The sequence below is a fragment of the Lycorma delicatula genome, chromosome 1, assembly GCF_047948215.1.
Source record: "Lycorma delicatula isolate Av1 chromosome 1, ASM4794821v1, whole genome shotgun sequence".
NCBI lineage: Eukaryota > Metazoa > Arthropoda > Insecta > Hemiptera > Fulgoridae > Lycorma > Lycorma delicatula.
Genome location: NC_134455.1, coordinates 166,632,377 through 166,648,809, shown reverse-complemented (window position 1 = coordinate 166,648,809; position 16,433 = coordinate 166,632,377). Strand labels below are relative to the sequence as shown.

The following is a 16,433-nucleotide window of genomic DNA, read 5'->3' as shown; positions in this document are numbered from 1 at the left end:
TGTTCTTAAGAGCAGTATATTTTTTTTTTTTTTTTTTAATTAATCTTCACACTCTAACTCTCTGTATCACTCTCTTTTTTCAAAAACAATGTTGTAAATGAAAAAGTTTATATTTTAAATAATTATATTTTGGTACTAGGATGTAATATTATACAGTTATTTGTAAAGAAATTTTTAGGAAAAGTGTGGAAGAATTTATTTGGTTAACAGTCCGTGAATAGTTAAAAAAGAGATCACTAATTTTAACAATTCTGTGTATGTGCTAAGTGCAAGTACCAAATCTAGCATTAAACAAAGCAAATGTTTAAAAACTAAATGAGAAATGTTTTATTTGGTATACACACACCTTTTTCTTCTCCTTGTATAGGTCTTTTTTTCTGTTTAACCTCTGGAACCACCATAAGGTATTACTTCAAAGGATGATATGAATGAATGTAAATGAAGTGTACTCTTGTACAGTCTCAGGATGACCATTCCTGCGATATGTGGTTAATTGAAACCCAACCACAAAAGAACACTGGTATCCACGATCTAGTATTCAAATCCATATAAAAGTAACTGCCTTTACTAGGACCTTACTTTGAACCTTAGAACTCTTGACTTAGAAATCAACTGATTTGTGATGAGTTTACCACTAGACCAACCCATTGGGTTCCTTGTGTAGGTCTGGGCAAAATTTCCCATTACCACCATGATGAAATTTTAGATCTTTTGTGGTATTTACATATATCTAACCTATGATGTGTAGGCTACCAAACCTCTCAATTATTTATGGTTAGGTCTGTAACAAGGAAGGAAAAAAATTTGGTTTCCTAAGATATGAAATCTTCTGCTTACAAACTACTGAACATTCCAAAATGATTTGTTTTGCAGTCTATCTGCCTCCATGTTGGAGCACCAACAGTTTTTATATGACATTTGTTGAAATTTGTTTATTTCATTGATAGGGCTAGTCAGTAAACTTCTTAGAAGGACAAATAAACTCCTACAACTTAATTCTTAGATTGCTATTCTGTAAGAAAGATCATTCTGTTCCAAAAATTTACCATTTTTATGTAATTGATTTAAGATATTCTAGAAATTGGTCTCATAGTTAAAGAAGGGTTCTAAATTCACAGAGGCTTCTATACTCTTGTGAGACAATTCAACATTTATTTCCAGACATGCCCTCATAACCAGGCATCTTTTTTCTTTCTTTTTCCTGTTTAGCCTCTGGTAATTACCTTTCAGATAATACTTCAGAGGATGATATGTATGAGTGTAAATGAAGTGTAGTCTTTACAGTCTCAGTTCGACCATTCCTGAGATGTGTGGTTAATTGAAACCCAACCATTAAAAAACACCGGTATCTACGATCTAGTATTCAAATCCATGTAAAAATAACTGACTTTACTAGGACTTGAATGCTGGACCACTCGACTTCCAAATCAGATGATTTGGGAAGATGCGTTCACTGGACCAAGCCGGAGGGTTTCATAACCAGGAATTAGCATAAATAATGATAAACCCTGTTGTAAATACTCAGTTCATTACTGGTATTGACAACAATAAACAAGTATCTCGAGCCTTCAAAATTGCTTAGTTGAATATTTTATAGAATGAAAGATGATAAATTTTAATTTCAATACTTGACCCATCAGGACCTCCCATCTTATTAATTAAATAAAATGTGATTATATAGGGCTGAATTTATACAAAATAATATTTTTCTGAACAAGAGATCTTTTCATTGTACCTCTTCCTTATTTTTCTTATATGTTCTCTTTACACAAAATTTTTACTTAAAACATTGTTATCTTTTAAATAAAACTGGTCATTCCCAATATATATAACCATTGTATTTATTACCGTTTTATTTTTGCTAAAGTTTATTAAAAATATTGATTTTAGACCAAGTAATGGGAAGTAAAATTTTTTTTTTTCTTATCAATTCATAAAATTACAGTTTTAATGTTATCTGAAGTAAAATTTTTCTTTTAAATTAATGTTGAAAGTTTGAACAACCATAATCGAAATCTGTGTATTCTATAAAACTTAGCTGAAAATAATAAAATTATTTTATTATCCTGTAGATGAAATAAGATCTACAACATTTGAAACAAGAGAATTTTTTTTTTTTAGGTTTATATTATTATTTAATAAACAATGGTTAGATTTTTTAATGAATTATCATTTGTGCAGTAATAAATTATTTTTTAAATATCTTAAGTTCTTTTAAGAAAGAATAATTGAAATTACGCAGTTTTATAAATAGATTTTGACTTTTACATAAATATATGGAGTAGGTGTTGTCTTTTACAAAATTGAGATTTGCTTGTTTTAAAAAAATACTATTTATCTATAATTGTGTAACTATGTCCAAAAATGATATTGGTGCAGGTTACACTGATTGACATAATGATTTTAAAGTTCTGCAATGTTTTTACTTTGGTAGTTTCTCCTCATGGCTAATAACCAGTCCCAAAGAACTGTTGCCATGACTTTCATGCTTGAAGATAAGATGCCTGTTTTGGATTAGTCAGAGATGATTACTGTCATTCAAGCTGTTCAGTTTCATGTGTGTAGCGAGATACCTTAACTCTTATCCTGTCGCTATGCAATCCAAGAAATCATCTCCTTCTGCAAAGAAATAATCAAGAAATGCTTTAGAAGCAATTGTTCTCTTCTCTTCTGCTTGTGTATTTATGACCTACCTTTTAAAAATGTTCAGTGACAATTTCATTTGCAAATAGTATGAAAAACATTGGGGAAAATTACATGCAGATCAGCTATGATCTTTTCAGACGTGAAAATCTGTTTGTCAAATCTGTCCATCAACATCAGCAACAGTCTTCAGTGATAACAGACAGTTATCCAGATCTTGCTTTATCATGTTTGTCTCTTCTTACTCAATCCGTTTTCATACTTTCGCCTCATTCATCATACCTCCTTATACTTAAACTAACATGAAATTTTAAATGCAGTTGTCTATTTGCATTTAAAAACTGAATCACCAGTTGCACCTTGAAATCAACAAGATTAATGAGCATTACAAAATGCTCAAGAGCTTGGAAGTAATTGACAGCACAGTTTTTTTGTACCAGGTTAAATCTAAAGCTCTGCTTATGTTGTTAATATACACAAATTATTTTTATTTTGTGTACAAAACTTATAAACTGTACAACAGTAAAAGTTACTGTTGTACAGTTTATAAGGTTCTCTTTGAAAATTTTCTAAGATTGATAGGATAAAAAATCATTTAGCTCATTCTCATCTGAAGACTGGTGAGCAAAAGAAAATGTAAAGAAAGACAAAGTAGAGAAAATAATCGTGAATAAACATAGCAGTTTTTTATTTGTTATTCAAATCAAAAATATTAAAATATAAAAAAATTAATCTCCATCAAACCAGTCAGATGACATTAAACATTTTTTTTCCAAGATAAAGATGTTTGTTTTTTTTTCCTCACAACAAAATTATAATTACAATTTATAAGTAATTATAGGTAACCCATGATATAAATTTAAATTTATTTATTGTGAATTGTATCTGTAGTTATTTAACAAATTTTTTACATAGATTTTACATCAGTAAAAAATTAAAAAACTGATAAAAATATGTCAAAACTGATGTAAAATGAGACATTTATTAGTAAAATATCAGATCAGATTTGATTAATTTATACACTATCAGCTACATTAATTATGTATTGATCATGATTTAATATGGATTAGAATTAATTTTTATAAGGGAAAATCATATGCTAAGAAAAATAATCAGCACTAAACTAAAAATTGATCGGCATAATAGTATTAATGTGTTTGAAAATTAAATAAAATTTAACATAGAATAATCTTGTTTCGTACACTTAAGAAACATACTATTAGAATTAGTTTCATTGTTTATATAAATAAACATCTGTTCCAACCTAATTTTTACTTTTCTTTTTATTCTTCTTCTGTTTGTTCAAATTTTCTTCATTAAGTTAAATAAATAAATGTAATAGTAATTTATCATATTTTTTCCTAATTTTGTATTTAAATGTGCAGAATTCAAACTTAAATATATTTGAGTAAGTATGATTAAAAACCTTTTTTTTCTAATACTTATGTTTAAATACTAATAAAATATTTACATTTTAGTGCTACTTTTATTTTATTTTTTAATGTGTGTGACATAAGTGAATGATTTATTTTATGATTTTGGGTTATACAGATTTTGAGGTACCAATTTGTTTTTAAGTTTTAATTTGTTTTACCAAGTTTAATCATATTTTATTGCTACTAAAAGGATCAGACATTTGTAGACTAATTATTTTATATATTTATTGCAAGTATAGTTCTGAAAGTTTTAAAGCTAATGGGGGTTGACAGTTGTACTAACATAAATACATAAATAACTTAGTTTTCTATTTTTTGTATGAGGCACTGTTTTCTCTTACAACATACCTCAGTTGTTTTTCCTATAGTGTGTGTGAGTGGTTACACTAAAAGTTTTATATCTATTTGTAGTTATTGACCATAAAAGTCAATTCCATATAAAATTGATAAAAGAATAGAATTATTGTTGTAGTTAATGCTAATAATACAAACTAGTAGTAGAGTCGTCACACAGTGCTCTACATTGCTGTGCTTGACCCTAAGATGTAAACTTGCTAGAGAATTTATTATTCTTCTTTAAGATAAAAAGTAAAAATTTGATGGTTTGAGATTTTTTTTACCAAAGGTTAGCATACTTCAAAAGTTTTAAAAATATTACACTTATGTTTATTTGGAAATTAAGTAAAAATATTTAGAAAGTTAATGTTTTTTTACACTACAGTTTAATTGAATTTTATAATTTATAACAAATATAAGTCAAATATCAACTTTTACTCAGTTACTCAGGAAGATAATATATAGTGAAACAGTATAAAAATAACTTTAGTAGTTTCATGGAAGTGTGTGGCCGTATGTAATATATGTAGATAAATTTACATTTCATAATAGTACAGTATAACTGCTACCATGTTCTGAATACATCTGAAGTTTCCTTAACTATTATATTTTATCCAAATGAGAGTAACAACAAACATTGGCCTCAATATGTCCTTAATCTACATTTACACCATGTACTATGAATCACATTTACAATTATTCTACTACTTTCCAATGAAAATAACCCTCTGTACAGTTCTGACCTGGCTCAAATGATTTTCATATTTTTCACCCAATGAGAGAAAAGCTGAGAGAGAATCATTTGTTCTGATGAAGTGATTATGGAAGCAGTAAAAAAACTGGTTGCATGCCAGACCAAGACTTTCTAGAATAAATTCAAAAGCTTGTTAAATAAAAGATGGACTAAATCGTAGAAGTAGCTGAAAATTATGTTGAAAAATAAAATCATATTTCATTTATAAAAGTACAATTAACTTTTTTTATCTCTATTTTTTTTTACTTGTTACACATAATACAGAGTAATAATTACATTTTTTTTAATATAATATCAGTTTTGATAGAATAATTTCTTGACTTTTTTGTTTTGTTTTACTGATACTTTTTTAAAAAGATTTATTTATTTATACCAATTTTTTTCAAATTTAAATCCTTACAGATTTTATTGACTGTTAAAGTTTATTCATTAAAAACAGTGTTTTTGGCAGTATTTTTATCTTTGGTTAGACAAATAAGCTTTCCTTAAATGTTTTGAGAATTGAAAGAAATGTTGGCATAAGTGTGTTGTTGCATCTCTGGAGGACAGTCAACGTAGACATCAATATAGAAAAATAAGTTGCTTTTTAATAAAAATTAAAATTCTCATTTTGATCACACTTTGTGTGTGTGTGTGTGTTTTTCTGATATTTATATAATTAAATTATAAAGAGTGATGCCAAGTAGCATTTAAAATAGATTGCTAAACAAGTGTTTACAAAAACATTATTTGAATCTAAAACTACATTGGCCATTTTGATTGTTAAACAGTCATCATGAAAATATGAAATAATGAGGAAATATAATTTAAAAAATAATAAATAAATGAGGAATTTAATAATCAAAACTTACAAATTAAATATTTAATTCTTTTTATGTAAAAATAAAAAATATGTTGACCAAAAAATGAAAAATCATTTTTATCTTCCACCCTATAACATCCTACTGGATAAAGTGTGTGAATTAAGCGATGGTGGGAAATCTGAGTTGCAGTTTTCAATTATACATACTGTTTAGCCTTCTTTAAAATTTCAATTCCAGTTACCTAAAACAATGTTTCTTACTTTTTGGTCAACTGCTTTTTTTTTTCCTTACGAATACAAATATTAATTTTGTAGTATTTTTTAAGTGTTGTTTATTTATCAGTTAATATTAATATTTCCTCATAATCTAATAATGATGATTATTTAACAGAGCATTCTCTTATTTTCCTATTTAATTGTATGTTTATATTATAGTACAACTGAGACAATTCACGAATCTATGGATACTTATCATAGAATTAATACTAGAGTTAACCATAGAGTTAGTACTAGAAGTAACTGCTCTATGAAATTTCAGTACTGCAAAATTAAACAGCTCTAAACCCCACCACCTTAACCTATGCCTTAATGCTTATAGCATAATACATATAAAGAATTCTTAATGATCCTCAATACTACTTTCTAAGAATTGACAACTAATCTGTTATAATTTTTCAATGATGTTTTCAAGTAGAAGATATGACTCCTAAAATTCAAAAAAAAGTTTTTGTATAAACTTCAAAACTCTTATTTTAGGGCGTTGTATACTTTACAAATAAACAATGCTTTCCAGTTTTTACTTACTAAATCATTTCTATGAGTTTTATTTTTAAAATAATGCACTGTATTTTTCTGTACAGCCAGTTTCTCGTGCAGAGTCAGAAGAATCTAGGGTCAATAGAAGAGGTGGTTTAGATGATGTGGTAGTGAAAGAAAATCATCATAGAGACCAGTTACCTGAGAAACAACGTTCTGAAGATCTTAGCGATGAAGAACTAGAAAGAAGAAGAAATGCGCTTCTGCAACAGCTTCATGAAGAAGCTGATTAAAGAGAACATTGTAGTATTTTAGCCCAATTTTGAATGCTTATTTACTTGTTTTATCTTGATGAAACTTACATTTATTTTTAAAAGAAAAACTCTATTCTTCCATATTGTAGTAGTTAAGAAAGATAAATTTATGATTACAGTTGTATTAAAGGACTCCCAACTATTGAATACATAGGAGCAAAATGTTTCTTTTTATAGATGTTTTATAAGTATCTGTATTAACAATTTTTTTCATACAGTTTTGTCTTAATGTTTTTATCCTCCTGTCCATTTTGCATATAACAATGTTGTGACAATTCATGATTATTAACTCATTCATTGAACTCTCCAGTAAAATTCATAAAACTCATTCAGTAGTAGGAAAATTGATTGGTTTATGGAACTTCCTTACATTTATTGAAAATAAAAGTTCAGTTCTAGTAATCTCAATTTTCTAGTGATCCAAAATTATATTTTTTAAGAAAATATTTTTTTTAAGTCAAAGTGTGGTAATTGATATATGGAACCCACATATAATTGAAAGTTTAGGGTTAGACATATATGCTGCAGCTTAGAATAATGTAGCGACATATATTTTTATATAATTGTTATCAGTAGTAATACACATGAATTACGCATCATAATCTCGCACTATTATAATCCAAAAATCATATGATCAAAATCATTCTGTGAAATTTCTTGCACATGTTATAGTTTAAATGGGTATATTTTATTAAATTTAAGAACTTTATGAAATCAAGAATTATTAATATGAATGTTTAAGCACAGATTTCTGATTGGTGGTCTTTAGCAAATGTCTGCACTACATCTAATAATTTTTCTTCAAAATTGCCTTGTGCAGTCAGTTTAGTTATTCATACCTTGTTGGAAATTCTTTAGTAAATAAATCACATACCCCTTGTAAGGACGGTTATTCTTTCTGTTTCACTTGAAATTACATGTTTAATTATATTAAAAAATAGATATAGAAATAGATGAAATCTGACCGCACCAAAGATTTGTAATGGACTACTATATTATTCTTCAATACATGATTAATTTATGGATTTATCACTTTCATTTCATGTAACGCTCACATTAGAGTTGAATTAAGCCAAATGTAATTTTTTTTAAATTTGCCTTTGTTGAAAAAACAGCTGATCTACAGTAGTACAGCTATATATTAATTCTATAATATGTTGCCAATTGTCTGTAATTATGGGTGCTGTTGCCTAGTTATTAAATAAAATATTGATGGTCTTAATAATGATTGAGTTGTACAACAGTAAGTACTGCAAATATATTATTAAATGTTATCTGAAGGTGAAATACAATAAAACAATTGCTGCTGCATGTTTTCCTTTGTTTCATTTCTTGCAAAATTTTGTTTCTGTTATCCCAAAAATGGGTTTCACAATCATTCTCACCAATTTTTACATAAAAATTATTCATCACATATGACCTTGCTATTCAAGAAATAAGTTGTGTTCAAGGTGGTGGCACAAATTTCCTACTTAATATAAAATAGTATTTTTGTATACATTAACATCTGTCTGTATAATCTATTCACACTCATCTTGTAAAGGTGTTTTTGAACTTAACATTTATTTAAATTGTGAAAAATTGAGTTGAAAGATATAACAGTGTCTTAGTTGGAAAGTTCTGTTCAAATATTAAGTAAGAACCATAAGTAAGAGCAGTTGTGTTTGAACAGAACTTATTCAGTCTATTTTTCACAGACTATATGATGGATTAATATTGCTTACAAAACACTAGCAATAAATGCCAAATTACATGTAAAATATCAAAAAGCTTTATATAATATGTACATATATTCATTATGTATTTTTATATATAATTAATTAATGTATAATTTTATTTACTTATAAAATGTATATAAGAACATTAATTCCTTAATCTATGTGAGTTTTATACTGCTTTGTTTTTATGCAGACAAGAAAATAGGCCACATGCATTCAATATATGCAGAAAGAATTTGTTTACGTGCGATAAGATCTACAGTAAATTTTTTTATTAATATTGTAGGAGAATAGCTTTTACTTATACTTGATTATTGTTTGATTATTATTATTATTATTATTATTATTATACAGATTGTTTTGAATATTAGTATGTGATGATTAATGTGTAATATTAAATGTGAAATATAAGTATAAAAAATATAAAACTTAATGATTTATAGTATCTCATTTTTAGTGATACTCATTATTGTTTTGCCATTTAGAAACATATTTTCTACATTTACAGTATTGATTTTGTTAGAAGTATAGTAATGAGACTCAATCAGAATTCATAAGAATCAATTTTAGTAGCTCACTTTTCACTATAAACTCAAAATCAATTTCAGATGAATATAATTGGTTTTTGATATTGATATTTTGTTAATGATTTACTTATACATTTGTGCATGTTGCTTTTTCTTTTGTAAACAGTAGACTTGTAGAATCTAGGATGCTCTGTATTAGTTGTATTACTGTAATTTGTTGACTATATCATGAATAAATAACATATAAATGTTTTAACTTTGTTAAAAAGTAATGAACTGCAAACTACTTAGACAATAAAGTTGTTGAAAGAAAATTCTACCATATTGAAACTTTCATTAGAACAATTAGGCAGAATGAACAAAGATGTATCATCCATTATTCCACATGCATAAAAGTCATGTTGCATCCAAAAAGTCCCTTATGAAAAGTAAGTGAAAAGGTTAACCATACCACTAGGAGATCAAACAATAAAAAGGATTGTATAAGTTTAGCAGTAATTGTTTGAATGTGGTGGGAAAAACAGTTAGACTGTGCAGTAATGTTTTATTAAAAGTTGTCTCAAGTACATCTACATCTTTGTCCAATTTTAATGCCAGTAGAAATGATTAAAAACTCATGCCTCAGCCATGAGGCATTTTTTTTTTAAATAGAAAAGATAGTTCTGTATTTAAAGCCACAAAATCAGTAACCAATATTAGAGTTTTCAGATTGATAAAGAATCAATTTTGTGTTACAAATTCTGAAATCTGTACCTTAAAAAATAAAAAAACAACCTTTACTCATATTCAACCATTATATTCATTATGGTTGCTTCCTACTATTCTGGTGCATATGAGTAGGGAACAAGATAGCAAGTTTGGGTAACAGCAGAGGTTTTTCATGGATTGTTTTATAAGTGATATTCCTGTTGCTTAAAATCATAGAGTTTAACTTCTGTCCATTTTTTAAGAAGGCATTCAAGTAGAATTTTTACCTCCAAACATGATATTGTTATTACATCCTCCAGATTTAAGCATAATATTACCATGAAAGCCTATTATTTATGTTGAATTTAAAAACAAAAAAACTTTTTGATGATGTGGATACTTAACAAAAAAACAACATTAAACTAGTGTTTAAAAAATTTTTTCATTTGCTGGAAAGTTCAAATTGTTAAATATCAATTTAAACAGCATTTCATTGTAACTAAATAGCTATAAGGTGTAAAAAAAACACTATGAAGAATGTTGGCAGTGTAAATGATAGACAAATTAAGAAGGATGCTATTTTTTATAAACAATTGTATTTTTATATAAGCATTATAGTTTTCAAATAGCTGAGGAAATCATGGCCTGAAAAGTATTTGCAGAAAAGGAATTGCATCTTAAATAAAAAGAGATTAACTTTTCTTTTTTTTTGTGGAAAAATAACTTTTAATTCTCTAGTGTTTAATGCAGTATAAAAAATGTTGATTATTTTATTTTAGTTATTACCTATGTTCAGTTAAAGAACAATAATTAAGTATATTCTTATATAATATTTTGGCCAATATTTAGTCAGAACCCAACCCTAAATTTCATACTCAGCTTGTGTCTTGTTAAGTAATTTTTTTCATGTAGAGTTATACTGATAACATAACCACACATAAATTAAGAAACTTTTTTTTCCAACAAATTTCACAAATAGCAATGTACAGTGAAATAAAACAACAGTTTCAAGTTGTAAAGAGACTGGACATTTTTTAAATCGGTTAACTACAAAACTAATATATATAAACAGAGTGTATAATATAATAAAATTCAAATTTTTCCAACTTTTCTTCATTATACTCAGCTTATCTTACACCATTTTGATCAGAATTAATTTCTGTACAAGTTTTGTTTAAAAGTTTTTTGTGATAATTACCCATTTAACAGTTATTAAATGTCAAAAATAAAAAAAAAAGATTTTTTTGACTCCAATGTATTGGTTTTCTCCCCAGGTTTCTGAAAACTCCAGATACAATTCTGGGACTTATTTTATTCAGTTTTTCTGTCAAAAACCAAAACTAATTGTGCTCCTTAATTAACATCCTAAAAATTTCACTATGACCTCATTTTCACCTGGGTAGATAAAATCTGAGCAAAATCTTTCACTAGCTGTAACTCGCAAATGAAGCATTTTAGGACATATGTTTATATGAACTTTTTCTATTATTTTCACAAGTAAAACAGGTTATGAAAGTCCCGGGAGAACTTCTTGATACACCATGTATCTACATATATATAACGTTTAAATGCATGAATGTACTCTTATATATAACAAAATAAGGAACTAAGGAGCAAATGTAAAGGGTTCCTATTTTTACCACAGAAACAAAGATACAGAAAACAAAATTACATAAAAACACTGCAGGCAGTCAGCTTTTATAACATTAATAAAGATTATTAAAACTAAAAAAACAAAATGGAAGATAGACAACAAGATATAAATAATGTTCATCACTATGAAATTACAAAACCAACAAAATACAGTTCATCAAATAAAAGTTAGTATGCTCCTCTAACTGGGATTTAGTAATTACAGAGAATTGCAATAAACTGCAGCACTAATGGTATTGTGTGGTATAGTAGTTGGTAAGAACCACCTTTCACATGATTCCTATCAAAAATTCATGACAATCCACTGAGTAATTTATTTATTACAGCCATTGAAAGTAAATAGTTATTGATATTATTTTAATGAGATAAAATGAGCATCACACAATGATTAAATATTTGTTTTTGAAAGCTTAATGGCTCAAGATATCACAGACCTTACTAAAATTTTGATAACTGACCATCTAAGGTAGTCATTTATCTATTGCTTGGTAAATTGAAATTCTGTTACATAAGCACTAAAGATGAACTATATATTGGATGTTCAAATGAGATAATAAAATACGAAATTTTTACAAAAAAAAAAGTAAAGTGTGTGAGGTTGCTGACACTGTGAACGTCTTGCATGAGCATTGCATCTAAAAGAGTTATAAGCGAGACAGATGCCGCACTTACAATTAATTAAAAACACTTTTGACCAATAATACTGATAAATACAATTTTTGTTTCTTAACATGTGCTACATGAAACCAATTTGTTTTCTAATGTTGAAAAAGAATTTGAAAAATTTTCAATCTCCTATGTTTTTGAAAAATTCCAAAATTTAAATTTTGAAAATTGTTGATATTAAATGATGCATGAATATCCAAGTATATATTTTTTTATTTTGTATTATTTCTTTATGTGCTCAGTTTATATTTTTAACTCTGATCAACAATGAATTTGTTAAATGAGATTGAATAACTGATTCTTATAGTATTTTTATGCTGATTTCAAATATGAAATCAGAATTCGTCTATTAGGCTTAGTTTTTTGTAACTACCATTCTTATTTTTAGGCAGTATCATGCATGAACTCCATAAGCATAGCATTTTGTGAACTTATTTTATTATATTAACTAAATAGCGTTTGTTTATTTATTACAGTCCCGTCATTGTCATAATGATTTATTAGACATTAGTATCATCATGTTTATTATTTACACACTAGTTAAATGAACAAAAATATGACTCGTTCTAACTATTTTCATCTTACTATTAACAAATCATCCACTTATTATTTCTGTTGTTATTATATCTACTTATAAACTGTTGCAGACTAGAGAATATTTTTAATTCTCATTCAAATGTGAGTTCTCATGTGTGTAACATTCAGTTTTGTGTTTGTGGATATATGTACAGCAAAGTGAATATGTTTATTAAATTAGTATGTTTATAAAGTGTTTCTTTTTAAACAATATTAGTTATTGTAATATATTAACAATGTCTCACAGTTGCATTAATTATCCAAACATTTCTACTACATTTGTGTTGAGGTAACAATAAAGTCTCTGAAAAGAAATATAACTCCACTCGTAAAAAAAAATTGCATGAACTGTACTTTGGGTGTAAATTAGGTGATCATTACAAACTTTGGGCTCCTCATTCGCTGTGCTTCTTGTGTAATACTGTTGACTGGTTGTCTAAATGGATCTCGTCACATACCATTTGCAATTCCAGTGATTTGGAGAGTACTGAAGAATCATACCACAGACTGTTATTTGTATGTAATAAAGATATCTGGGATAACAGCTAAAAGTAGATGTACTGTTAAATACCCTGATATTCTCTAAGCCATGCAGCCAATGCCACATAGCCAAGAGCCTCCAAGTCCAGTACCACCAGAAACATGGAACTTAGATGAAAGTATCGAATCTTGTGCTGACTTATCAGATGATGAAGAAAGAGATCCATACGTTTTAGAAAATAGACTCTGAACCCCACTTATTAATCTCAGTCAGAATTAAATGATCTGGTTCATGATCTAACATCTCTTACAACCAAGCACTAAAATAAGTGCTTTCTTTGACAGAGAATTTGAACATTTATTCTCTCAGTATGAAAACTTAGTATATTGTAATGATGTGTGGACTCTTTACTTGAAGCTTTGGGACATAATCCACCATCCTGACAAACGGCAACTTTATTGACTCATCAAAGCATAGTTGGAAAGCTGTTCTACTTCATTAGAAGTAAATACTCTTCAATACCATTAGCATATGCTTGTCACATGGAATCTTATAAATATATGAGGCTTGTATTTAGCAGGATTGAGTATGTGAAATATTTATGGCATATCTGTGGAGATCTGAAAGTAATAGCGCTTTTACTTGGACTGCAACTTGAATACACTAACTTCTGTTACTTTTTGTGCGAGTGGCACAGTAGGGATAGAAAAAACCATTACATAAAAGAGCAGCGGCCAAAGAGGGAGGAACTGACTCACTGTAGTAGAGAAGAATGTTATTAGTCAGGTATTAGTAAAACCAGAAAAAGTGTATCTTCCGTTACTACACATTAAGCTAGGCTTATTCAGAAATTTTGTTAAAGCAATGGATCATAATGGTGCATGGTTTCAGTTTCTGAAAAATAAATTCCCTAATATAACCAAAAATAAAAGAAGGTATATTTGTTAGACCACAAATAAGAAAACTAATGAGTGATCTGGCATTTGAAGAATGTTTGAATGACTTGGAGGTTGCTGCATGGAAATCATTTCAAAGTGTGGTAAACAACTTCCTTGGAAACCATAAGGCCAGTAATTACAGAGAACTTGTGAGTGAACTCCTTCAAAACTGCAAAGAACTTTGTTGTAACATGTCACTCAAATTCCATTTCTTACATTCACATTTGGATTTTTTCCCTAACAATCTCGGCGCTATCAGTGATGGACATGGAGAACACTTTCACCAGGAGATATCTACAATGGAAACATGATACCAGGAAAATTGGAACCCAAAAATGTTAGCTTACTACTGTTGGAATCTAAAGAGGGATCTACCTACAGCAGAAAATCCAAAAGAAATAGACTTTAGGTTAGTACAAAATGCATATATTATACTACGTTCACCATACATTTTTGTTTCAAAAGAAATTTCAGGTATAAAAAACTGAGCCTGATAGAAAAAAATCTATTAATTTATATGGAATCAGGATAAAAAAAACTAAGAATCAGTCATTCACTCTTATTAAACAAACAAAAAAATAAATTTTGTTTATCAGTGTAATCAGTTGTTAACCATAAAACAATAACTTAAGTTGTAACACAAATATCATATATCATGACTTCCTACTTTTGAAGCATACATGATTTATCATATCTGTATTATTCAAAATAACACAAAGCATTTTGGTTTACTGCTTTTAATAGTATAATCTCTTCAGTCAGTGTGATAGTTTTTACAAGTTTTACTTATTGTCAAATTTATTTTTTTATTTTTTTTTTTTTTTTAGGGCGAAAAACGGTTGTACGTTATCATCGCCCGGAAAATAAATAAATAGATAAATAAATACTAATCATTTAAGGTTTTCAGATAAAATTAAAACTTAAAACTACTATCACAGAAACAAAATCCGGAATGGGTGTAAAAGGCCCATTCTCGGATAACAAAAACACTAATATGTGACTTAAAACTATCACATTAAAAATAAATAAAACTTAAAACTAAAAAAGGAGATAAAACAAATTTATGCTTACTAAGAATTATTGTAAATGATATAATCAATCATTAGAAATGCATTACGCATTTATGATTCAAAAAAAAATAATTGTTAACAAAAATGAACCTAAATATAACTGACTACTTATATAATAGTCTTAATTGTTGATAAACAGTATCAATTATCTGTAGTATAATTTTTTTTTCCTTCCACACTCAATTGTTGCATGATTTGAACTGAAAAGAATGATCAGACTCAATTTAACATCAGTTGTTTTTAAATTTTCGAAAATATTATTAGCAAACTGCATAGCTGCCGATAATTTTTTATTACAATTTTGATTCCCATCTGTGTCAGTAAAGACACAATTCATAAATAATTGAAATTGTTCAAAATGTATGGGCCAACTTCAGAATTAACCTTTCCTCAATCCCACTTATACCATACAAAACAGCACCCATTAACTATTGTAACAACAGCAATATTATAAAATTAAATATGTTTATTATCACTAATGTAAAAAAACCCAAAATTATTTGTAAACCAAAAGTTTTACGAAAATATTATGTTTCTCCACATCTAGAAGTTATTTTTGTTTTTCTTACTCCTTCATTATGGTTGACTATTGCTTGTTTTTCTTATGGGCATGGTTGAACAGTGGCAAGAAAAGAAACAATGATGTCAAAGAAATTTTCTTCAATTAACCATTATTTAATTACTATGACTTTTTAACCATGCTTTTTCTACAGGTCATCTACTTTTGGAGGCAAGTAAATAAATAATTCCACGGTGTTGAAGCAGTCTGGTGGCTTCTTCAGGCCTACAGATTTCCTTTTCAATTTTTAAAAGCTGTTAATCTTTTAATTAATATTTTACAGATCCTTTTTATTGAAATGTATACATATAAAGTGGAAATTTTGTCTACATGTTGTTATCAAAATGGGCTTTTTAACATTTAAAAAACATTGCAAATATTTGCCATTGCATTCTGTTTTATTTTGCCTAACCCAGCCGTATCTGTAAATGGAATAATTTACATCGATACATTTTGGAAAAATAAACATAACATACGAGACAAAGTTGCAGAAAGCACTACATATTTTTCCTAGATG

General features: G+C 27.7%; 1 protein-coding gene across 1 annotated transcript in view; it reads left to right on the top strand.

The window, feature by feature from the left end:
- Prp40 (pre-mRNA processing factor 40) overlaps positions 1 to 9,192 on the top strand; it is a 144,097-nt gene extending 134,905 nt beyond the window's left edge. Inside the window, exon 18 of the mRNA XM_075366985.1 lies at positions 6,832 to 9,192. Within this exon, the coding sequence (XP_075223100.1) occupies positions 6,832 to 7,020 (189 nt within the window). The 3' untranslated portion in view covers positions 7,021 to 9,192. The remainder of the gene's footprint in view (positions 1 to 6,831) is intronic.
- The last annotated feature ends 7,241 nt before the right edge of the window (positions 9,193 to 16,433 follow it).